The following is a 26,969-nucleotide window of genomic DNA, read 5'->3' on the forward strand; positions in this document are numbered from 1 at the left end:
TGTTTGTTTAGAAGATTTAAAATAAAAAGGTAGTGGCTTGGCACGAAAGCTGAACAAAAAATCTTCTCTGTGGACGCTAAGATTTTTGTTTATGTGAAAAATTGCTACTGTGTATCGCGGATGTGTCAAATTATAGGGTCTAAGTACTTATTTTCCGAGTGCTATACGAAGTTAGTGTTAGTGAAATTTTGATATAATGTTTACAACATAATAAAAAGCGAAACAGCGATAATTTTTAGAGCGAAAAGAACTGCATCTCGCGTGCTTTACTGTGAGGATGTAGCTCTATCACGCCCTCTCACCCTCTCACCCTCTCACTTCACAGATCAGTGTGAATTTCCAGAAAACCTGTGTACTTATTCTATGTTTCTAGATAAACTAAACCTCGGATATTTAAAATTATGAATAAACCATACTAACTTTTGTGATTGATGAGAAACGAAACTACTGGGGAGGAATGGGTGCGAAATTTTTATTTTACTTTATTAAGTAGGTATTCAATTCAACTCATGGTTTTAACGTAGAGATAAGCAATGACGTTGTGTCATACAACTATGTTGCGTACCTAGCTGTAGTAATATACACATAAGTTTTATCAGAAACTGATAAGATGACAAATGTATGCATACGTACTGCTAAATAATTTCAGTACGACTGTATTTTATGCCGTGCTAGTGTGCAGTGATTGTTGTCCTAGTCATTTAGGATGACTTTATCGTGTTATTTATCGTAAATTACTTACTTTACATAGGTTTTTTAGTGTATAAATTTCCATGAACATGTGCAGTGAATAATTAGTTGTGAATATAACATAGAAATGTCGTTGAGATAGATTTATAAATGTGTTGTTGTGAAACAAGTGTATTTTAGATGTTCCGACGTAATTTGCAGTACGAATATAACAATGGTAAAAACAAGAAATTCTCAAAACGCGAATATACTAAAATACAGTTATGGAATACAAACGGGAAAACAACGAAGGTGAGTTTCTTTTAATTAAGGTTTGATAATATTAAGGCAACTTCAGAGCTAAATAATAAATAAGCTAAGTAAGATGGTCTTGATACCCAGCCCGATTTCTCGGGTTCTAGACTGTTTATAATAGATAACTTCGTCTTTTGGTATAAAAAAAATATTGTCAGCCTAAGTTGTCATCTGTCACATTCGTGCATCCGTCAATGTCATTTTATGTCATCGACGTCAGCTTTTCAGTTGCGTTTTGCAGGCAGCCAGGGGCAACTTGCAGGTAGATTTTTCAGTGAATCTTACTGCTTTGTTGATTCCTGTTGTCTCATCAGTCAGTGTTTAAAAATGTATTTCGAGGCCTAAGCTGAAAGGCATCGTGTGAACAATGAAAAGTAGCCCTACACGCAAATATGAAAATTTTTCCAACGACCAACAAGGGAAAGACACGGATAAATATTCCCTAGACAGCCAGGACACCGCCAGTGTGGTGAGTTTTGTAGAAATTATTGATTTTGTTTGTGTACCTTTTGAGAGATGTTATTGATTTACGCTTCCGATGTTTTAGTATTAGTCATAGCATAGCAGCTGTTTTTCGAATGCGGTAGCGATTATTTCTATCTCAAAAGTCGTATGTATGTCGGTATAATTACGTTTTTGTTGTCCTACCAGTCCAATTATATCCAGTTAATCTCGACATGCTTAGAATGCAATATATAATGTAAACTATGCTGATGTACGAATATTTGTCTTTTCAACCTAATTGTCGAGTCGCCAAATTTATTTTCGCCTGGTTTCTCATTCGAACTCACGAAACAATGCGCGTAGACACTTTCTCCGATACGTGAAGTGCTTTTACTTATTTCACCTTCTAAAAAAGACATTTCTAGAATTTTTATTATCTGAATGCACAAGGACCTTAAGGACATAATTACTGAGTAACTATTTCTTGACATAGATAAAATAATAGCCGCGCCGGCCTCGCGCGGTCCTCGATCATAGTTTATTGAATTAATCATTCATTTTAACTGAGTGTCTGTCGTCTATAGCTCTATCCTTATTTTTATTTTTCTTTTAACCTATAGATTCTTTTAACTGCTAGGCAAAGACATTTTGGCTTCAGTAATGATAGAGATATTGCTTTCATGATTAAAATTTATATAATTATTAGGAACTTTAACAGCGAAAAAACAACATGACCATTTAAGAACCTCTTCCAAATAGTCAGGTGACAATACAAGTTGGAAAAGAAATCACACAGGTTGAGCTATACCAAAGTTTATTTGTGACAAGGAGTATATCTTCTAACTGAACATTTTATTAAAATACATACATACATCTATATCCCTTTTGAAGTAGACGGAGTCCACAGTCTGCTGCTGCAGCTGAATGTGGCCTACCAGTCTTTTCAAACTGGTAGGCCACATTCAGCTGTTTAGCTTTATTAAAATAGTCTACAAAAACTTAATGACCAACCAGAACTCAAGCCAATCATGAAAGATAATTATTGTAGATGCAATCAGATCATTTTAATTAATCCAAAGACCATGGCAACACTAAGAAAAAGCAGGTAGATTGTTTAAAACATGTAGACAACAATGTTTATTTAATCCATTCACATCTGGATAGTTTGGGCATTTTATTCCTCGCACTTGTGTATAATTTGGATACAATTTATGATGCTCTTCTGGACAAATTGCTGGTTTTTACAGTTTGGTTGTTAAGCGTAGACCTAAATACATTGGTTTTAACTCAAGACCGGTCTAAAAAGAGATACACATTGGGAAAGTGGCAAAAAACATGGAGCAATCACTAATATTGTATTTGATTTTTACTTATTGAATTTATACACATTTAACTCTTTGTTTGTACTATTTTTATTTCTAATATAATAAAAAAAAAGGAAATGTTTAACTATGTAACCTATGTTTTAAATATTGATCGTCAAATGTGTTAAATCATATTTCTCACATCTTAGTGACATAAAACAAATACAAATCACAGGTTTATGACTAGATAAATATTATCAGAATGTGATTTTCAAACTTAAGCCTGTATATTAACAGTTTCAATAAATATTCAATTGTTGTTAAATTATTCTGCAGTGTTTATCTTGGCTTAATTATTTAGTTTTATGGTTCTGTATTGCATAAGGTGGTACATGGATTCTGTTCCTCAAAGTAATAAATCAATAAAAATATTTCCATCTTCCCATTACTTGTAAGGACCATATTTTATCCTCCAGGATAATAAATTATGAAGTTGTTCTTTGCAACTTCACCTGTGTAAAAAAAACACTTGTTTAGTACTCCAGTGGTTTAACTATGAAAGAATTATTTTTTTATGATGTGATAAATATTTATAATGTGTAATAAATAAAGTATAAAAATATATTTATTCATCAATGTGGTGGAAAGTGGAAAATCCAAATCTTTGATGAAGTCTACAATTTGGAAACAGTCTGCAGTCTTCCTGTTACCTTAATTATTGTCTTCAAACATCTAACGAAAGTAGTTTTCTTAGGGTTGCACTGCAGGAAAATGTTTGTTTGTAAACTCTTTATTGCACATAAAAATAAATGTAACAAATTACAAAACAGTTATTGGATTTAGAAGAATATGTTCAATGGCGGACATGTCCCAAATGGGATTTTTCCAGTCAACCAAAATTTTATCGTTAAGCCAAACAGCTGAACGTGGCATATCAGTCTTTTCAAGACTGTTGGCTTTGTCTACCCTACAATGGGATAGGGAGACGTGATAGTATGTATGCAACCAAAATGTCGTGGGACATCAAAGAAAGTGGTTTTTCTAGATTATTACATTAGGTTTGTCCTTATCTACGTGAAAAGATAAATAAATAAATAAAATTTGTTGATAAGTGGAAGGTAAAGGAACTCGACTTCTTATCTTAAGTCAATATTTATTTCAAGTGCCAATTTATTTTATTGCTGTCTGGCGGAGGTATTCATGTGATTTTAAGCTAAGGAATCATTGAAAATGAGTGTTTAAAAGTACTTATGTGAGCATGAAAATGTCGAGTGTGTGTGAAATTTCGAGTTCCACCACCATGAGAAAAGATGGTCATAAGGCAAGGCTAAATTTCAGGCAAAACTAGTACATTGGATTCGTCCTTTCGAAAGGTCTTTTATACATACAGACATACATATGGTCACGTCTATATCCCTTGCGGGGTAGACAGAGCCAGCAGTGTTGAAAAGACTGAATGGCCATGTTCAGCTATTTGGCTTAATGATAGAATTGAGATTCAAATAGTGACAGGTTGCTAACCCATCGCCTAAAAAAGAATCCCAAGTTTGTAAGCCCTTCCCGTAGTCGCCTTTTACGACATCCATGAGAAAGAGATGGAGTGGTCCTTTTCTTTTTTGTATTGGTGCCGGGAAGCATACGGTCTTTTTTTTCGGTGTTATCAAAACAGAAATTCTGCTGTGTGTATTAAGCGTCAGGGTAGGTACGGCTCACCCGGCCTCCGCCCCTGCAAATATTCACGAAGCATGCTCATAGGAATCGGAAAAATATAAGACAATAGAAAGCCATAATAACACAATGACGGATCGTGAGTAATGTGTAAACATGGATGTAACACGTTTTTTGTGACTAAGAAATTTTGAATATTCTTTTAAATGTTTAAATGTAAAATCTGCATAGCCCTTACAGAGTTCATTTGTGCACCGTATTAAATATATATTAAAACACCTAATTGTCCATCAAATGAAACAATAAAGAATATGAGTTACGAGTTAAGTCGCAAAATGAAGAGGTGAATAAGAATTAACTTAACTTACTTCTTGAATCATCATCATTTTCCTGTCGTAAGTCTCGGTTGCGTCCTTACTCCCGACCCGTCTGACCTCCGCAACCCTTGCAGGCGAAACTAAGTCGTATGTTTGTCCACTCACTGTAAGCTCATCGGTTTGTAATCAGATGAATGTACTTACATAAGAAATAGTGATTGATACAAGGAGAAATGCGCTAGGATAGCACGGCTCGTGCGTCACTTTTGTATTCAGATTCAAAATTTTTATTCATTATTATAGGCTAGGTACTCCACGCTTAATAAATTGTCAAATCTTTTGGTTTCACTTTGGTTGACGTCAAATAAATTACTTAAAACTAAGTTTACTGCCGCTTCCAAGGCGTTAGTGCAGAAGAAGCGGTAACAAACTGCACTGCAGCATTTTTTTCAACAACGTCAACTTCACAACTATCCAAACTTAGAATAGAAATGTGGACGTGAGAATACATTGTTTAGATTAATTTATTTACATTTTAATAATAAAATATTCGGGCACCTTAACCGTTCGAACACCGACGCTCTTGCCACTTCTATAGTCTCATATTATTCTCAATTCTATGGCTCATACATTATACGTATTAATATTAATATTCAATTGCCAGATGACCATTTCATAACTTTGCGTGCCGGCGTGATCACGTCTCTTGTGTTCGTCTGAAAAAGTACGTTTTTTTTTAAATTCACTTTTACTGTATTTTTATGTATGTACATAGAAGGGGTGTTATAAGTCTGACGTGAGTTTCTGTGTTTGTACAGTTGTTTTATAAAAAAGGTTAATTTTAGTATGGCTGTTTTAATAACTGATTGTTTATTGTAAGCCGGTAACATGCCTAGTATTTTAATACCTTTTGTTCTGTGATGCAAGGGAGTAGGTACGTATACATACATACATAAAATCACGCCTCTTTCCCGAAGGGGTATGCAGAGACTACCTCTTTCCACTTGCCACGATCTCTGCATACTTCCTTCGCTTCATCCACATTCATAACTCTCTTCATGCAAGCTCGGCGGTTTCGGGTACTCTTGACTTGACCCTTTACCAGGACGTTCTTTATTTTGTTCAAAATACTTTCGTCTAGGTCTTCCCACTCCGACCTTTCCCTCCACACTCTCCTTGTATATCTTACTTGACTTGACTAAGCGTCAACCTGCTTTCATAGGTACGTATATGTTTTAAAATTGTACTTTTAATGGAAATAATAATTAAATTTATAATATTTTATCATTTTATTAGATCTAGTATCTACGCCAATAGTTTGTGATAAAAATATCCTTTTAAATGCCATCACTGTGAGACGAAATCTCTTTTAGTACTGCCCAACACTTCTCAAGAAACATAACGTATATCAAATTTTACCCCTAAAGTCAGAAGTTTCGGTTGGTCGTTGCCATTCACTAAACTGAAAGTCTGATACGTGTTTTTTATTATTATTATTATTCCACGTAAGCGAAGCATCGGGCGTAGACTAGTTGTAGAAAAACGATAACATACAGCTCGCTCAATTAACATCAAACAATCGTGCGTGAAACACTACGCCACGATTGTATTAATTGTTTGTTTGCTAAACCGTGTCATGATAATGGCAGTAAAAATATAAACATTCAGTTACAACAATGAATCGGCATGTGTATAATGACCAGTAACATAAATCCATATGCGGTAAATATTATAAATGCTCTCTTGTCTGTCTGCCTGTCTGAATCGCTGGACAGATAGTAATGAAATAGGCATGGTGGTGGTTCAGGACCACAAACAACTTCTATTCTGTGTCAGAGGTCAAACATAGATTCGTAAAAATTGCGTTGATTGAAAGGCGACATTGTTGTTACCAATTCGGTAATCAACGAGACAGAATATCCTCACCAAGTCGGAGACTCACTTTACACATCATCAGATATCTCCAAAACCAAACCCCCTGATTACGAGATCAGCCTAGCAATAGTTACCAAAAAATTAGCGCTGTCTGAAATAAAAGGTAATATATTATTTTCAAAAGGTTCACTGGTAGATAATGCTATTAGCATTAAAGTCCACCTATTGTAAGTACCTTTGAGGTTCAATCATGTTTAAAATATAAACAATATTTTTAAAAATATTTAACAAGCCAAATACTGGAAAATGCATTTTAATTTATTAATAGGTCAAGGGCAACAACCCTACCTGGATCTTTACTGAAGAGGTATACTGTAGCCCCCACTTCACCCGCGCCCCACCTCTCGTGGAACGTCAAGCGTTTTCAAGTTAATTACAGACTCGTGTCAATTCCTTTGTCCATAATTTGATATAGAGCATTTTCATTTCTGTTTTGGCACCTTTTGTTAGGTCTTCACAGGGGTTCAATATTTCTCTTACCTAGTTATGAACCCCGTAATTATTATACAATGATTTAGATTCAACACATATTTTTGGAGAAGTCTTAATTGTATCAATATTTGAAATAGACAGACAAGCCAAATTGAAAAGGAAAGTTTCAAGTATTAAATATTCATAAACTGCAAATATTATGTCTTATACTAGAATTGTGAGTAGAGCGTCGCTACCAAAATATCATCAATATAAACACATACAACAAATCTCTCCTTCGCAATCTGTTTGCACTCAACAAGTCGGAATTCTCACCCGAATGCCCAAGGCTTCTGTTTATGACGCACACTCGGAACGACCTTTAATTCTATGTTATGTAGGAAAGTATCGAAGCAATTCTTGTGAAGATTGATATGGCAATATGCAAACCAGCAATCTACAATTGGGAGGATCGCCAGAACTAAGATAAATTTAATAACTTTTATTTCAGTGGGAATGTATCCTAAAAGATTTAGTATTTAGAATACCATACTGACAAAATATTTAATTTCGATACAAGGATATAACTCGTGAGGATTCCAGTAGCCATCTCAAGCGTGTACAATTCGCATACATATTTTAAGAAATTTTATTCATTAATGATTCAAACTTTGCTTAGATTATCCCTCTCATCGTGACGAACTTCTGACAGCAATTAAATTTTTTGGTTCCAAAGCTCTGGGTTAGTTTTTAGGAAAAATTACATACCTTTAAAGATTTGAAAAACTGTTCGAAGGTAGTTTATCTGCCTTTATTGTTTTTAGTGCATAAATTGTTTGTTTGTGTTTTCGTCGTCTTCCATAACTTCTACAACAAGAGTAATATCCTACCCTATCAAAGACTACACGCCTAAGAACAACCTTTATTTTCATATCTTTTGTTACAGCATTCGAACGCGGAGGAAGGTGGAGGGGGGCAGGTACCCGACGTGAGCGCAGGCGCCGGCGACATGTGGATCAGCGCCGTGGAGAGCTCCATCCTCTCGTGGGAGGAGGTAAGTTGAAAATATAAGAGTTTGATCCATATTAGTTTAGAATTCGACCATACATACATATTATCACCTGAATTTGTAGTTGGTTTTTAATTGTAAATAACAATAATTCTTATTCTAGAATAGGACCATATATTACACATATCTTTTGCATGTATGTCGTAAAAGGCAACTAAGGGTAATTAGTTAAGCTTATAAACTTGAGCTTATTTTAGGCGATGGGCTAGCAACCTATCTCTATTTGAATCTCAATTTCATCATTTGGCCAAACAGCTGAACGTGTCCTTTCAATGTTTTCAAGACTGTTGGTTCTGTCTACCCCGCAAGGGACATAGACGTGATAATATGTACGTATGTATGTTTGATATTGTTCACTGTCTGACCCTAAAAATTAAATAAAGACAATTATCTCAATGAGTACCAATTAAGCGGTTTCAAATAAATTACTCTGAATTGAAATCGTTTTCTGCTGTTTTATTCTAAGTCATTCCATATCGACGTACTTACTTACTCAGTAAAAGAAATACAATATAAATACCGGTAAAGTCACACAGAAAAAAGCATGACGTGGTTATACGTGGCTTGATGATACCGTGAGCTGTTTACCTATTGATCGTTCAACTGAATGAGCTGTCGTTGCGCGTGTACTAGAAAAACTTAATGTTTGCTCGTCTAAGCGGTTGCGAGGTGACGTTATGTGGCACAGAGTAACGAATGTCGAGCCAGTCGTAGTGGACTTAAGTGCTCTGTGACATGAGGCAGCGTGACCCTGCATCAAATGTGCAGTAACTGCCATATAAGTCTAATAACTTGAGATTTTCAAACTTAGACTAGGTATATAACTTGCGAATTTTCAAGGCTAACGCATATATACATAAATATATTCACGTTATATCCCTGGTGGGGTAGACAGAGCCAACAGTCATCAACAGACTGAAAGGCCACATAGAATTGAGATTCAAATAGTGACAGGTTGCTAGCCCATCGCCTAAAAGGGGAATCCCAAGTAAACAAGCCTACCCGTTTGTCCCTATGTCGAAAGCCATATCTTTTGTTTAATATTTTTATTTCCAATTTGAAAAAGTAAATTCCTCATCATGATCTGGCCAGTGATAGAAACGGCACCTCTCACTCAGAGCAACCGATTTAGAGCCAGTATTTTACAAGAGTGAATATATTTCTGAATTTACCCGCTTGTTGTCAACCGACTTTACACATTATTACTCCATGAATGCGACCTTCTGTGACGATTGTTCTCGAGTTATTATTAGATAACTACATGCTATGCTTGTTATGAGAGCCATCGCAGATCACGCTAATTGTGCTACAAAAAAATGCGCTATTATGTGTAGACTTACATTGTATTTTACTTTCAATCTAGAGGCTCTTTTGTCATGTTTCTGTCATTTTTGTGTAAAAAGAAAGCTGTAGTTATCATTAAAAAAAATTAGTTGTTGAACCTCCTTTTAAAGCATAAAATACTCCGCTCTTTCTTACCAGGTATACGAAATCATTTTTACAAATTCTACAAATATTATAAATGCGAAAATGTCACTGGCAGGTCAGGAAATTTATGTTTGACTAGAGGCCGCTCGCAACTTCGTCCGCATGGAAACCCTATCAATCCCGCGGGAACTCCGAGATAAAAAGCCTTTGTGTTATTCTGGGTCTTCAGCTACCCACATACCAAATTTCATCGTAATCGGTTCAGTAGTTTTTGCGTGAAAGAGTAACAAACATCCATACTGACATCCTGACATACTCACAAACTTTCGCATTTATAATATTTAGTAGAATTTATTTTATCTATCAATTCGCCTTCACAGTGCGTCGTGGATATTTATTATTCAATCGATTGACGTACAGACATACATTATACTGTACTCTTTTAATATTTGATTATAAGTATTCGTGGTATCCATATTATGTGCCGTGTGGTTCCCGGCACCAATAGGAAAAATAATAGGACCACTCCCATCTCTTTCCCATGGATGTCGTAAGAGGCGACTAAGGGATAGGCTTATAAACTTGGGATTCTTATTTAAGGCGACAGGCTAGCAACCTATCACAATTTGAATCTCAATTCTATCATTAAGCTAAGCAGCCGAACGTGGCCTATTAGTATTTTAAAGGCTGTCGGCTCTGCCTACCCCGCAAGGGATATTTGATTGCGACGTGATGATTATAAATATTATTTTAATGAATTGTGTATAGATCTGACTTTTATATGTGAACTTTGTCATAGTATAAAGTATAAACATAAGATAATTCAAAAATATACAATGTCAATCACCAATAGCATTTGTTATCCACCTCTGTGGACTACTTTAACTTCATGAATAATTCAATATCCAGTTGACCTACATACATAGATGCTTGTGAAATTCACTATAATTGACGTAAGGTCTACCTTCGTAAATAGCGCTCCCGAAAATCTCCTCTGGATGAATTAGGCGGAATAACTGAGACGTTTGAAATTTTGAATATTCAATGCGGACACATACATACATAAAATCACGCCTCTTTCCCGAAGGGGTAGGCATAGACTACCTCTTTCCACTTGCCACGATCTCTGCATACTTCCTTCGCTTCATCCACATTCATAACTCTCTTCATGCAAGCTCGGCGGTTTCGGGTACTCTTGCCCTGACCCTTTGCCAGGACGTCCTTAATTTGATCAAGATACGTATGCGGACACTATGTCGTCTATTCAAAATTCTTATCAGTTTAGGGTAGGCGGGGACGACGTCGTAGCAAAAGATTAAAGAGTGACAAGTTCACGGTGCCGTGTGGTTTACGGCACCCACCCACGGATGTCGTAAAAAGCGACTAATTAATAGGCTTGTAAACTCGGCATACTTTTAGGCGACGGACTAGCAACCTGTCACTGTATGGGGTCTTGATTCCATTATTAAGCCAAACAGCTGAACGTGGCCTATTAATCTTTTCAAGACTGTGGCTCTGTCTACCCCGCACGGGATATAGACGTGATCAATCTGACCTCTTTTATTTTAGGATTAGTTTTTATTCGACTTCCGATTCGATCGTGCAAAGTATCGATTACTCCAGTCGCGTCGCGCGGAAAACAAAATACAATTACATACTCAGTCTCACTTTTTATTATGACGTGATACGGTACAGCGATCGTTTTTCGCGCGATGAAAACGGCGTCGCGCGTGTCATGTTAAGGGGGCAGGGCAGGGGGCTGTTGCCAAACAGGTATACATCGTTCGTACGGTATCCGGGATACGCCGGGACGGCGGCAGGTGGTTGAGTGGTTAGAATGCACAGCTGTATACGGTAATGCCTTTCGAAACCTTATTTAGATACTGGTTTCTGCATATTTTGGTCTTCATTCTTATCCGTGTGGTTCCCGGTACCAGTACAAAAAATAAAAGGACCACTCCATCTCTTTCCCATGGATGTCGTAAAAGGCGATTAAGGGATAGGCTTGCAAACTTGGGATTCTTTTTTAGGCGATGGGCTAGCAACCTGTCAGTATTTGAATCTCAATTCTATCATGAAGCCATACAGCTGAACGTAGTAAGAACTTCAGTCTTTTCCAGACTGTTGGCTCTGTCTACCCCGCTATAGGGAGTTGACGTGACTATATGTTTCACGCCATCCATGGAAAAGAAACGGAGTAGTTTTTTTTCCTTAAGTGCCATGGACCACACGGCACAATTTTTCTCAATTTAAAAAACTTCGTTAAACTAGTAGTTCTTTTCTAAAGTGCTTAGCAACACACGGCATAATTTTTTCAATTTAAAAAAAAAAAATTTCGCATCTACGTTCGCTTCGTGACTTCGTCGTTTTTTTTTTTTAAAAAACCGATTGTGACGTTTCCCATTTTGACCGGCAGGCGGCTGAGCGGCTGAACGTGGACGTCCGCCGCGGCCTCACGTGGCGCGAGGCCAGCGACCGCATGAACTTCGTGGGCCCCAACGAGTTTCAGGTGAAGGAGGAGGACCCGCTGTGGAAGAAGTACATTGAGCAGTTCCAGAACCCGCTGATACTGCTGCTTTTGGGTCAGTTTACATACATACATACATAAAATCACGCCTCTTTCCCGGAGGGGTAGGCAGAGACGACCTCTTTCCACTTGCCACGATCTCTGCATACTTCTCTCGCTTCATCCACATTCATAACTCTCTTCATACAAGCTCGGCGGTTTCGGGTACTTTTGACCTGACCCTTTACCAGGACGTCCTTAATTTACGCTGTTATAAATTATATAAACTGTTATAAATTTGACTAAAATGATCAATGTGAATTGTACATATGTATATGAGTACATACATATGGTCACGTCTATATCCCTTGCGGGGTAGACAGAGCCAACAGTCTTGCGAAAGACTGAATGGCCACGTTCAGCTATTTGGCTTAATGATAGAATTGAGATTCAAATAGGCAGGTTGCTAGCCCATAGCCTAAAATAAGAATCCCAAGTTTGTAAGCCTATCCCTTAGTTACCTTTTACGAAATCAATGGAAAAGAGATGGGGTGGTCCTATTCTTTTTTGTATTGGTGCCGGGAACCACACGGCACATAGAATTGTGAAAAAATCTGTTGCATTAATCAAGAAATTAATTAATTATGCCTACTTACTTATAATAACACTTATCGTGATTCAGTTATTGATATACAAATGTTTGTTTGTTTGTCATATCTTTATTGCATAGATATTTACACAGTAACAAGAAAATAGTACATAGTTATAAAAGAAACAAATCACTTGCGGACTTTTCCCATGAAGGGATCTCTTCCAGTCAACGGCAAACAATAAAGGAACTAGATAATTCAGTAAAAAGTATTGGGCGTCGATGAGCTGAAGTTGGTTTTTGTTAACCAATCAGATACAAATACTTATATACATACATTCACGTCTATATCCCGTGCGGGGTAGACAGAGCCAAGTCATGAAAAGACTGATAGGCCACGTTCAGCTTTTTGTCTTGATGACAGAATTGAGATTCAAGTAGTGACAGGTTGCTAGCCCATCGCCTAAAAGAAGAATCCCAAGTTTATAAGCCTATCCTTAAGTCGCTTTTAACGACTTCCATGGGAAAGAGATGGAGTGCTCCGATTTTTTTTTATTGGTGACAGGTTGCTAACCCGCCGCCTTAAAAAAGAATCCCAGGTTTGTAAGCTTATCCCTTAGTCGCCTGTTACGACATCCATGGGAAAGAGATGGACCACTCCATCTCTTCACCATCGATGTCCTATTCTATTAGTCCTATACTTTTTGTGGTTTCTCTGATGTCATTTGAAACAATTGCCCAGGCACTTTGTCTATAAATCATGCGGTTAGTGTATCGTCGGGATAGGCTTACAAACTTGGCATTCTTTTTTAGGCGATGGGCTAGCAAACTGTAACTTTTTTTAATTCTATCGTTAAGCCAAATAGCTGAACGTGGACATTTAGTCTTTTCAAGACTGTTGGCTCTGTCTACCCCGCAAGGGAGATAGACGTGACCATATGTATGTATGTTTGTGTTAGTGTATCTTGAAGGTAAGCAGCGGTCACCACCTTGCCGTTCGAGATAAATGGCGGCGTTTCGTTTTGCAGCGAATCGATTGTGTGTAACCCGACCAATAACCGCATAACACATACATACATAGATATTATGGCCATAGAGTTGTGAAAACGTAGAACGCGCATTCGGCTCGGTGAAAAATATATTGAGAATGGCGAGGACAAGTGTGAATGTGAAGAAGAAATTACATGTGAATGTTTTGTAAAACACCAGAGAGCGCCCTTGGCTCGTAAATACATACATATAATCACATATCCCTTGCGGGGTAGACAGTGCCAACAGTCTTAAAAAGAAAGCTGGAATTGAGATTCAAATGCTGGCCCATCGCCTACAAGAAGAATCCCAAGTTTATAACCCTATCCCTTAGTCGCCTTTTACGACATCCATGGGAACATCGTAAAGCAGAAAATCCCTTAAACTTCTGTTCCCGTAAGTCTGCCAATGACCAATCTTACACTTTTGTCGCAGTATATTAAGTTCTTGCATACTGAGTCACGTGGTTTGTAGTAATTTAATAATTTCTTTGTTCTAAGAAGTTCTAGGTCTTATTAGTCTAAGACTGTGCATCAGAAATCACCTTGAATTAAATTGAAATTGGTCGTTGCAGTTTGAATACTAATTGCGTTGGATCTACCTGATACTATGTCTACGAGTAATATAAATAATTTGCTTTACTAATTAAGCCTGTTCTAAACTGCCATGATTTCATGTTTGCAAACAGGATTTTAATTAGTAGTTTCTATTGCGTTTGACCACAATCTGTACTGTATTTGTACAAGATGAGTTTCTAAGGTGAGGTCAACTGTGCTAGGCCTCAGGTTGTACAAGCTTAAGTGTACTCTTGACTTTTTTTTTTGTTATCTAAGGGGAAATCCTTTTTACGGACAACCCCCCGGGTCTTCACCCGGGAGATATACCAGCCTACCCACTAAAACCCCTCCGTGCGCCCTTCTTGCCATTTTGAGGGCATCAAGGGATCGCAGGCATTTCACCATGATGCCCTCTAGAGTGTAATCTTGACCTGACCTTTCGCCAGGACGTCCCCAATTCGGTCATTTCTTCGGGACTTTCCCCTTCTTGGGAACGGGTTTTTGGTTATTGTTTTTTTTTATTTTTTTTTGTTCCATTTTGAAATGAAACTTCTTCATGAGCTTTTTTATGCCAGTGTCGAGTTAAGACAGTTCTAGTGATAGAATTACACTTTACATTGGTAGAGTAGATAGATAGATAAAATGTTTATTCGACAATGCTACAAAGACAAACATATATAACAATAACAAATCCTTAAAAGTAACACAGGTGTGCTGTAGCAAATGGTCGATATAGCTCCTTCTTCTTTAAACACTAACATACATATAGTCACGTCTATATCCCTTAAGGGGTAGACAGAGCCAACAGTCTCGAAAAGACTGAAATGCCACGTTCAACGTGTGCTTTACTTCGCCTTTTCTTGGGACAACATCAATAGTGGTTATTGGGTTACACGCAAGCGATATAGCTCCTTTTTTTTGACACATACATATGTACATATAGTCACGTCTATATCCCTTGAGGGGTAGACAGAGCCAACAGTCTCGAAAAGATTGAAAAGCCACGTTCAGTTGTATGGCTTCGTGGTGGAACTGAGATTCGAATAGTGACAGGTTGCTTATCCATCGCCTACAAGAAGAATCTCAAGTTTTTAAATACATTAAGTTCCAAAAAAAGATTTTGATAAGTTTAATTCTATCTTAAAGCCAAATAGCTGTACGTGGCCTATCAGTCTTTTCAAGACTGTTGGCTCTGTCTAGCTCGCAAGGGATATAGACGTGACTGTATGTATGTATGTGTAATAATAAAAGTACCTACCTATTACTGTGAAACTGCGTAGCATTTACGCGAAAACAATGGAAGGCCTCATAGCGAGGCCTTCTAGGCGCAGGCGCAGGTGTAACGGTCATTAAAAATAAAGAGAACCGGTATCGGAGCACATTGCCAGTGACAATGACCTGCGGAATTGCTCGCGAGAGCCTAGTTATTAGACGCGGCTTCTCCTGTGCAAAGAAGCATAGGTTTGAATTATAGGAATAGACTAGCTGTGCCCGCGACTTCGTCCGCGAGGAACAGTTATTTTGGGCATCATTGAAGCCCTCGAGGATGAAGAATTTACCCCGTTTTTTTTTCACATTTTCCATTATTTCTTCGTTCCTAATAGTTGCAGCGTGATGTTATATAGCCTAGAGCCTTCCTCGATAAATGGTGTCCATTAAGCACAAAACGAATTTTTCAATTCGAATCAGTAGTTTCTGAGATTAGCGCGTTCAAACTAACAAACGTTTCAGCTTTATAATTTTTCCTGCTACTTACTTTAAAGGAGACTAGAGGCCGCCCGCGACTTCGTCCGCAAGGAAAGCTTATCAATCCCGCGGGAACTCCGGGATAAAAAGTAGCCTATATGTTATTCTGGGTCTTCCGCTACCTACATACCAAATTTAATCGTAATCGGTTCAGTAGTTTTTGCATGAAATAGGACCACTCCATCTCTTTCTCATGGATGTCGTAAAGGCGACTAAGGGGAAGGCTTATAAACTTGGGATTCTTTTTTTAGGCGATGAGCTAGCCACCTGTCTCTATTTAAACTTCTATTAATTCATTAAGCCACGCAGCTGTACTGTACTGTTGGCCCTGTCTACCCCGCAAGGGATATAGACGTGACTATGTATGTATAGTTACGCTATTATGTATTTTCTTTTTCGTTTTGGCGTTTTTTTTTTCCAGATTTTTGTTTTTAACAGCTTTATTTTTACTATTCATTTGGCGACTGAAACCGCGGGAAACATTTAATTGTTACTAGAAGCTGCGACAAGATGTCTGACGTGAGACACTTGTTTGTACCAACTAAAATAACAACATTAAAAAGAAACCATCAATAAATGTATTTTTGCAATGTTTATCTTTGCATAAATAAATTTAACACATAAATAAAATTTTGCACAATAAAATATAATTTATTGACGCATAGTTTATTTTTGCATAATCAAATTTATTTATGCAAAGTTTATCTTTTTAAATTTATGCATTTAAAATACTTAAATAAATGATGTAGTGCTAAAATAATATGTTTTGCATACATTTACTCTACAAAAGAAAATTTTAATACAAATGTTTATTATAATTTGTAAAAAATGTATAATGTGTAAATGTTATTCATAGTTTTATAAACCTAAACGGTTTTGCTATATACGTCACGTCTTTATCCCTTACAGGGTAGGCAAAGCTAAAAATGTCGAAAGACTGATAGGCCATCATTCAGTTGGCTTCATGATAGAACTAAGATTCAGACAGTGACAGGTTGCTATGCTAACTCATCGCCTCAAAAATTATACATGCATACATTAAAATCACGCTTTTTTCCCGGAGTGGTAGGCAGAGACTACAACTTTCCACTTGCCACGATCTCTGCATACTTCCCGCTGCATCCATATTTATAACTCTCTACATACTAGCTCGGTGGTTTCGGGTACTCTTGACCTGACCCTTCGTCGAATAACGTCCTTAATTTGATCAAGATACGTTAGTCTAGGTCTTCCCACTCCGACCTTTCCCTCCACACTCTCCTTGTATATCTACTTAGTCAACCTGCTTTCATTCATCCTCTCCACATGACCAAACTATCTTAACATACCCTTTTCTATTCCTGTAACTGAATCTTCTCTCACATCACAACATTCCCTTATCACGCTGTTCCTTATCCGGTCACTCAATTTCACATCCATCATACTCCTTAACGCTCTCATTTCCACCAAAAAATTATACTAACATAATAACTACAATTGAAAGAAAGAAAAAGAAGAAGAAAAAAATGGTGCAGTGCAGTTTGTTACCGCTTCTTCTGCACTGACGCCTTGGAAGCGGCAGTAAACTTAGTTTTAAGTAATTTATTTGACGTCAACCAATGTTGTTAAACCATACGTTTTGACAATTATTAAGCGATACGAAGTATCCTATAATATTGAATAAAAATTTTGAATTTGAATTAACAAACGAAGCCGCAGGCGAATGTTAAGATATTTAATTTTTTTTGTTTATACAAGCTGTTTATTTTATAAGCTGTATTTATACAGCTTGCAGACATGTTTACACGTAACAATGATTATTTTGAATGCATTTAATATTTAAACAAAAAAATCCCTATTGTCTTTTGTTATATTTATAAACATTTGTCAAGTTATTTTGGGATAATTTCGTTTGCTTTCGCCTTGACGTCGTCGCCAGAAATGATATGCGGGCTAATGGTTTAAAAGAATTGAGGATACTGAAATAAATTAGAAATGATGATAGGATTAAGGGATAGGCTTATAAATTTGAGGTTCTTCTTTTAGGCGATGGGCTAGCAATATGTCCAGTATTGGAATAATAAATATAGGCTTATAAACTTGAGGTTCTTCTATTAGGCCATTGGCTAACAACCTGTCCACTACTGGAATAACAATTCTATCGTTAAGCCGAACAGCTGAACTTGGCCTATCAGTCTTTTCAAGACTGTTGGCTCTGTCTTTACTTGCAGGGATATAGATGTGATTATATGTATGTATATGTATGTTATAATCTAATTTTGAAAATAAATCTATTTATATGTAGATATGATCATATGTGCATTATAAACTGAGGATTTTTGTAGGCGATGGGCTAGCAATTTGTCACTATTTCAATCTGAATTCCATCATAAAGCCATACAGCTGAACTTGGCCTATCAGTCTTTTCAAGGCTGTTGGCTCTGTCTACCCTGCAAGAGATAAAGACTTGACTATACAAATGTATGTATGAACATCTATTTCCATGGGGCCCAAAATATCTACCTATGCTTTTAATGATTCATCTTAAAAATTGTTGTGTTTTTCATTTATTAGCCTCTGCAGTCGTCAGCGTATGCATGAAACAGTTCGACGACGCGATCTCCATCACGGTGGCCATCATCATCGTGGTGACGGTCGCGTTCGTGCAGGAGTACCGCTCGGAGAAGTCCCTGGAGGAGCTGAACAAACTCGTGCCACCGTCATGCAATTGGTGAGCCATTTTGTCTTGTCTACGAATTGTATGTCTTTCGCAAGAAAAATGTTACGAACTTTTGGTCTTTCGTCAGAAATCGGTTAGGTTCTTTTGTCTTTTACCAGAAGTGTGTAAGAATTATCTTGTTTTCATCAGCTGATGGTAAGAATGACCTTGCTTTACCCAGAGATATGAAAAAATGATCCATCTTAACTGTAAATGGTCAGTGTGGTATGAACAGTGGTATAAGTCAGTTCGATGACGCTATTTCCATCACGGTGGCCATCATCATAGTGGTGACGGTCGCGTTCGTGCAGGAGTACCGCTCGGAGAAGTCCCTGGAGGAGCTGAACAAACTCGTGCCGCCGTCATGCAATTGGTGAGCCATTTTCTCTCTCTACGAATTTTATGTCTTTCGCAAGAAAACTGTTACGAACTTTTGGTCTTTCGTCAGAAATCGGTAAGGTTCTTTTGTCTTTTACCAGAAATGTGTAAGAATTGTCATGTTTTCATCAGCTGATAGTAAGAATGACCTAGCTTTTCCCAGAGACATGTAAAAATTAACCATCTTAACTGTAAATGGTCAGTATGTATGGACAGTGGCATAAGACACTTCGACGACGCGATCTCCATCACGGTGGCCATCATCATAGTGGTGACGGTCGCGTTCGTGCAGGAGTACCGCTCGGAGAAGTCCCTGGAGGAGCTGAACAAACTCGTGCCACCGTCATGCAATAGGTGAGCCATTTTGTCTTGTCTACGAATTTATGTCTTCCGCAAGAAAAATGTTACGAACTTTTGGTCTTTCGTCAGAAATTGGTAAGTTTCTTTTGTCTTTTACCAGAAGTGTGTAAGAATTATCTTGTTTTGCACCAGAGACATGTAAAAAATATCAATATCAATCAGTCAATTTTCATAATTTCGCCTGGAAAAAGTGGGCAAGGAAATGATGGAAACTAGATCCCAGAGCCCCTAAAATGGCAGTGCTACTGAGTTCGGTCCAGTTGTCCAGCTATAGGCCTATCCCACCACCACCCTTGGCTCTCCCGACCTTTCCTTTCGGTTATCGTCGCCGAATCATGTTCAGAGTGCGCTACTAGAGCGTTTGCTCTCTAACAGCGCACCATTTCTTGACTCCCTTTAAAATGTTATTAGTGTCTTTTATGTGTTTTAGTGCCGTGTGGTTCCCGGCACCAATACAAAAAAGAATAGGACCACTCCATCTCTTTCCCATGGATGTCGTAAAAGGCGACTGAGGGATAGGCTTACAAACTTCTTATTCGGGATTCTTTTTTTTAGGCGATGGGCTAGCAGCAACCTGTCACTATTTGAATCTCAATCCTATCATTACGCCAAATAGCTGAACGTGACCATTCAGTCTTTTCAAGACTATGGCTCTGTCTACCCCGCAAGGGATATAGACGTGACCATATGTATGTATGTAAGTTTTTTTTAGTTGTGTGTTATTCACCCCCTATTCTGACGGTACACGTTAGGTCTCGCGTAGCCATTCCATCGGCGAATGGTCGCTCTGATCTGAGGCATATTATTTATAGGCCACGTTCAGCTGTTTAGCTTAATGATAGAATTGAAATTCAAATAGTGACAGGTTGCTCGCCCAAAAAAAGAATCCTAAGTTTATAAGCCTATCCTATATTGGTCTCCTTTTACGAAATCCATGGGAACGAGATGGAGTGGTCCTATTCTCTTATTTTATCGGTGCCGGGAACAACACGGCACAGAATAAGAATAAAACTTAAAATAAAGAGAGATTCAGTATATGCTTCGATAGCATTCCTCTTGATAAGATTTAAAAAAAAATTGAGAAATGAATTGTTATAACATACATATAATAACGTCTATATTCCTTGCGGGTTAGACAGAGCCAATAGTCTTAAAAAGACTGATAGGCCACATTCAGCTATTTGGCTAAATGATAGAATTGGGATTCAAATAGTGACAGGTTGCTAGCCCATCGCCTAAAAAAATGATCTCAAGTTTGCAAGCCTATCCCTTAGTCGCTTTTTACGAAATCCATGGGAACGTGATGGAGTGGTCCTATACTTTTTGTTATTATTATGCCTAGAACCACACGGCACAAAATAACAATAAAACTTAAAGAGAAATTCAATACATAGCCTAAGCTTCGATAGCATTCCTCTTGATAAGATTTAAAAAAAAAAAGTTTTATATTTTTTAAATATCTTGCCACAGCTTCCGAGAAGGCAACCTCGAACACTTCCTTGCCAGGAGTCTGGTGCCGGGCGACATCGTCCACCTCAGCGTCGGCGATAGGGTGCCCGCGGACCTGCGACTCTTCGACTCCACCGACTTGGCCATAGACGAGTCGTCGTTCACGGGTGAAACTGAGCCCGCTCAGAAGAACACGATGCCCAACAAAGCGTCCGCCGGCAGGGTGAACAAGGATAATATAGCGTTCATGGGCACCCTAGTCAGATGCGGCAATGCGAAGGTGAATGACGTTTTTCGTTTGATTTAAGTAAGTACATTGTGTGCCGTGTGGTTCCCGGCACCGATAAAAAAAAAAGAATAGGACCACTCCGTCTCGGTCCCATGGATGTCGTAAAAGGCGACTAAGGGATAGGCTTACAAACTTGGGATTCTTTTTTAGGCGATGGGCTAGCAACCTGTCACTATTTGAATCTCAATTCTATCATTAAGCCAAATAGCTGAACGTGGCCTATCAGTCTTTTCAAGATTGTTGGCTCTGTCTACCCCGTAAGGGATAAAGACGTGATCGTATGTATGTATGTATGTATGTACATTGTGTAATACTAGCGACCCGCCCCGGCTTAGCACGGGTAGCATTTGTACATATAAACCTTTCTCTTGAATCGCTCTATCTATATAAACTGCATCGAAATCCGTTGTGTAGTTTTGAAGATCTAAGCAAACATACAGACATAGTGATAGGTGCGGAAAGCGACTTTATAGTATGTAGTTATTAGGTTTCTATGAATTAAGTTTTTATAATTAGTTTCGTTAAATGTCTACGTCATGTATGTAATTTCCACGATTAGTTGCCGTGTGGTTTCCGGCATTTTAGAATAGAACAACTCCCAAGTATTTCCTATGGATGTCGTAAAAGGAGATTCGGGGATAGGCTTCCAAAATTGAGATTCTTCTTGTAGGCGATGTATTAGCTACCTGGCTTTATGATAGAATTGAGATTCAAATAGTGACATATTATTATTAAGGTGTCTTTCATAATGTGCCGTGTGGTTCCCGGCACAAATACAAAAAAGAATAGGACCACTCCATCTCTTTCCCATGGATGTCATAAAAGGCGAATAAGGGATAGGCTTACAAACTTGGGAACCTTTTTTAGGGGATGGGCTAGCAACCTGTCGCTATTTGAATCTCAATTCTATCATTAAGCCAAACAGTTGAACGTGGCCTATCAGTCTTTTCAAGACTGTTCGCTCTGTCTACTCCGCAAGGCAATGTAGACATGATTATATGTATGTATGTATGTTTGTGTAAATAAAAAATAAACAATAATATAATACTAGTGTAGGATTTGGAAGCAAGAAAAAGTATATGTTGTTCCCATTGTTATCTCGTTTACCGGTATCATCCCTAAATATCTTCATCGTAGCCTTAAACTCCTTGATTTGGAACCTTCTACTACTTACATACCAATACAAAAAGCCGCCATCTTAAATACATGTCGGTTAGTTAGAATGTTCCTTCAAATTGACGAAAACGGACCGACTGACTTAAAACAGACAGAATAAATTATATATCGTTTACTTGATTTCACGCCCGTAAATGGTATTAACTTACCAGCCTTAGCTGAGGTAGAAAAAACAAATATATAATATAATACTAGTGTAAAAATTCATCGGTTAAATCCACAGGGCATAGTAGTGAGCACAGGCGAGCGATCAGAATTCGGTGACATATTCCGCATGATGCAAGCGGAAGAGGCCCCAAAGACACCCCTGCAGAAGTCCATGGACACCCTGGGGGCTCAATTGTCCATGTATTCCTTCTGCATCATCGGCTTCATCATGGTCTCCGGCTGGTTACAAGGGAAGGCGCTTCAAGACATGTTCACCATCAGCGTTAGTTTGGCGGTAGCCGCTATACCAGAGGGTGAGTGGTTTGGAATCTTCTAGAACACGCAAGAGAATTACACAGCTTGATGCTTCGTGAGGGGAAGTCGGAGGTCGGATTTTGACCATTATCTCATTCTGGGTAAGTTTGTTTATTACAAGGCGCGTCTCGCATCTGACCTCCATGACCTTTCTGACCTTGTCCTTACTGACTTTCGTGACCCTATTAACTGGATTTATCCAGTAATGGGTTAATTAGATAATTTATGACTCCCGTCTGACCTAACTGTCCCTTTTAGCGGAGGTTAAGCCACAATTAGAACAAAGAGGGGTCACGGAGCTAAGAGCAAATGACACGGAGTGCAGAGAAGGGTTCTGACCTCCGTGACCCTTCTCTGACCTCTGAACCTTCTCTGAACTAGCTTCTATAACCACGCTTTATAGTTCCGCTTATGATGAATCGACACGCAGATGATCGTTCAGGTTTCCACACGATGTTTTTCCTCACCGCATACATCCTACATATGGTCACGTCTACATCCCTTGTGGGCTAGACAGAGCCAACAGTCTTGACAAGACTGAATGTCCACGTTCAGCTATTTGGCTTAATGATAGAATTGAGATTCAAATAGTGATAGGTTGCTAGCCCATCGCCTAAAAAAGAATTCCAAGTTTGTAAGCCTATCCCTTAGTCGCCTTTTACGACATCCATGGGAATGAGATGGAGTGGTCCTATTCTTTTTTGTATTGGTGCCGGGAACCACACGGCACCTCACCTCACCTCCTCGCCGCATATTAATGAATAACTTGATTCCAGGTCTCCCGATAGTGGTGACTGTGACCCTGGCTCTGGGCGTGATGCGTATGGCCAAGAGGAACGCGATCGTGAAGAAACTGCCCACGGTGGAGACCCTGGGCTGCGTCAACGTGATCTGCAGTGATAAAACTGGTCAGTTTGTCTGTTTTTTTATATCTGTTCCCGTAGTAGAGCACGCGCGATGCTTTTCGTATCGCGCGATAAACTATCGCTGTTTCGCTTTTTATACATAGGTACATACATACATAAAATCACGCCTCTTTCCCGGAGGGGTAGGCAGAGACAACCTCTTTCCACTTGCCACGATCTCTGCATATTTCCTTCGCTTCATCCACATTCATAACTCTCTTCATGCAAGCTCGGCGGTTTCGGGTACTTTTGACCTGACCCTTTCGTTTCGCTTTTTATTATGATTTGAAACGCGACAGCGGTAGTTGTTCGCGCGATAAAACGGGGCATGGACTTTCGTGGGTCCATATTGGGTACATAGATACATATTATCACGTCTATTTCCCGTGCGGGGTAGACAGAGCCGACAGTTTTGAAAAGCCTGAATGTTCAGCTGTATGGCTTTATAACGGAATTCAGATTCATATAGCCCATCGCTTACATAAAGAATCCTAAGTTTATTAGCTAATACCTTAGTCGTCTTTTACGACACCCATGGGAAAGGGATGTATGTAAGTAACCTATTCTTTAGTACCGGGAACCACATTTGGTACTGAAAATGAAAGACAATTTAAAGATTGCTTCATGATTTTTTTGGCATAAGTAATTTTCGTTTTGCATAACATTTTATATAAGAAAATGTGTGTGCCTAAAAGATATGTCTACCTTGGTTACTCTATACAGACATACATACTTTAATCACGTCTATATCCCTTGCGGGGAAACACTGTTGACAGCTAACAGTCTTGAAAAGAAATACCCCACGTATGATTTTATCATCATTGAGCCATTAAGCTGAATGTGGCCTTTTAGTCTTTTCGAGACTGCTAGCTCGGTCTACCCCGCAAGAGACGTAGACGTGATTATAAGTATGTATATACAGGTTGACTTTTAATTCAACTGCATAAATTTAACTGTTAAGTGTACTCATCTAAAGGATATTTAAAAACATTAATAGAAAAATATTAGTTCATATTTCAGAAAGTACGAAAAAAATAAAAGTATCAAAATCCACGATCCTAAATACGTCATATCACCCCGGCCGGCAGAAAAGCGACGCGTAAGATTCAGAGGTCAACGACACAATTCATTCAGCTGAGCGATCTCGACAACTCTGTACTTTACTTGATCTTGATACTAGAAAAATTATTTATTATTCAGACATTTATTTACATGTTTGGTTTTAATTTCTTTTTGTAGTATTGGTCTTTAATAAAGCGTATGACGTAACTTTTGAGGGTTTTTAAATGTGAAAATGATGACGTCTCCTCTCCAGAGTGGTGAGGATACAACCGGGACTAAAGCTACGAGAAAGATTATTTCAGTACTAAAGTCAACAAACAATCCCATAGGCACCCTTACCCAGAATGAGATGACCGTGACCACGATATCAACGTCCGGTGGTCACATCGCCGAGGTCACAGGAACCGGATACAACGCGTGCGGCGACGTTCAGCTCAGAGCTTACAAGGGGAGGGACCTGGATGTCGCCAGGATGGGGGTTCAAACTATGCTGGAGGTAATTACAAACATATAATACATACATACATACATATAATCACGTCTATATCCCTTGCGGGGTAGACTGAGCCAACAGTCTTGTAAAGACTAATAGGCCACGTTCAGCTGTTTGGCTTTAAGATGGAATTGAGATTCAAATAGTGACAGGTTGCAAGCCCATCGTCTAAAAGAAGAATCACAAGTTTGTAAGCCTACCCCTTAGTCGCCTTTTACGACATCCATGGGAAAGAGATGGAGTGGTCGTGATTAATCTTTTTTCTATTCGTGCCGGGAACCACACGGCATTAATAAACATATAACATGTCCGGCAAGTGATTTATTTCATTTATAACTTACTATATATACAAGGAGAGTGTGGAGGGAAAGGTCGGAGTGGGAAGACCTAGACGAACGTATCTTGATCAAATTAAGGACGTCCTGGTAAAGGGTCAGGTCAAAAGTACCCGAAACCGCCGAGCTTGCATGAAGAGAGTTATGAATGTGGATGAAGCGAAGGAAGTATGCAGAGATCGTGGCAAGTGGAAAGAGGTAGTCTCTGCCTACCCCTCCGGGAAAGAGGCGTGATTTTATGTATGTATAACTTACTAGCTGTGCCTGCGACTTCGTCCGCGTGGAATAGTTATTTTGGGTATCATTGAAGCCCCTTTTAATAATTTTCCCCGTCTTTTTCACATTATTAATTATTTTTTTGCTCCAACAACCAACAGTCCCGTTCGCACTCCACTTGTACATTTCCTTAGTCAACCATCTCTCATTCGTCCATTCGACGTGATATAACATTTGCAGGTGGCAGTGGTATGTAACAACGCTGTGATACGCAACGACACGTTGTACGGCACTCCGACAGAGGGCGCTCTGGTCGCGTGCGCAATGAAGAACGGCATGGAGCATGTTCGCGAGAATTACACACGGCTGCATGAGATTCCGTTCAGGTAAGGACATACATACCTACATAAAATCACGCCTCTTTCCCGGAGGGGTAGGCAGAGACTACATCTTTCCACTTGCCACGATCAATGCATACTTCTTTCGCTTCATCCACACTCATAATTCCCTTCATGAAATTCATAAATTCATTCAGTCTTTCTTCATTCAGGTAAGGACATATACAGGGTGACTTTTAATTAAACTGCATAAATTTAACTGTTAAGTTTACTCATCCAAAGGATATTTAAAAACGTTAAAAGAAAATTATCGGTTCATATTTCAGAAAGTACGAAAAAAATAAAAGTGTCAAAATCCACGATCCTAAATACGTCATATCACCCCGGCCGGCAGAAAAGCGACGCGTGAGATTCAGAAGTCAACGACACAATTCATTCAGCTGAGCGATCTCGACAACTCTGTACTTTACCTTGATCTTGATACTAGAAAAATAATTTATTTTTCAGACATTTATTTACATGTTTAGTTTTAATTTCTTTTTGTAGTATTGGTATGTATTAAAGCGTGTGACGTAGTTTTTGAGGGGTTTTTAAATGTGAAAATGATGACGTTTAATTTAAATAATAATAGGCTCAAACGGCTCAGAAGCATGGGTATAGTCTTATGTTTAAAAGGATGCAGTTGTTTTAAATGTCACCCCGTATACGGGGTGACATTCCTATAGGAAGTATATCCCCGCAAGGGATAAAGTCACGTCTATATCTATTTATTTATTTATTTAAACTTCATTGCACAAAAAACAAGTGTATAGCACAATTGG

General features: G+C 38.5%; 1 protein-coding gene across 1 annotated transcript in view; it reads left to right on the forward strand.

Moving 5' to 3' along the window:
* Nucleotides 1-1,219: 1,219 nt before the first annotated feature.
* The window catches only part of LOC106133434 (calcium-transporting ATPase type 2C member 1), a 36,614-nt gene continuing 10,864 nt past the window's right edge, over nt 1,220-26,969 (forward strand). The window contains exons 1-9 of the mRNA XM_060946417.1: nt 1,220-1,453; nt 8,010-8,117; nt 11,977-12,142; nt 18,541-18,697; nt 20,894-21,152; nt 22,561-22,798; nt 23,576-23,707; nt 25,096-25,262; nt 26,051-26,196. Coding sequence (XP_060802400.1) covers nt 1,352-1,453; nt 8,010-8,117; nt 11,977-12,142; nt 18,541-18,697; nt 20,894-21,152; nt 22,561-22,798; nt 23,576-23,707; nt 25,096-25,262; nt 26,051-26,196 — 1,475 coding nt within the window. The 5' untranslated portion in view covers nt 1,220-1,351. The remainder of the gene's footprint in view (nt 1,454-8,009; nt 8,118-11,976; nt 12,143-18,540; nt 18,698-20,893; nt 21,153-22,560; nt 22,799-23,575; nt 23,708-25,095; nt 25,263-26,050; nt 26,197-26,969) is intronic.

The sequence above is a fragment of the Amyelois transitella genome, chromosome 11 (genome assembly GCF_032362555.1).
Source record: "Amyelois transitella isolate CPQ chromosome 11, ilAmyTran1.1, whole genome shotgun sequence".
In the NCBI taxonomy this organism is placed as follows: Eukaryota; Metazoa; Arthropoda; class Insecta; order Lepidoptera; family Pyralidae; genus Amyelois; species Amyelois transitella.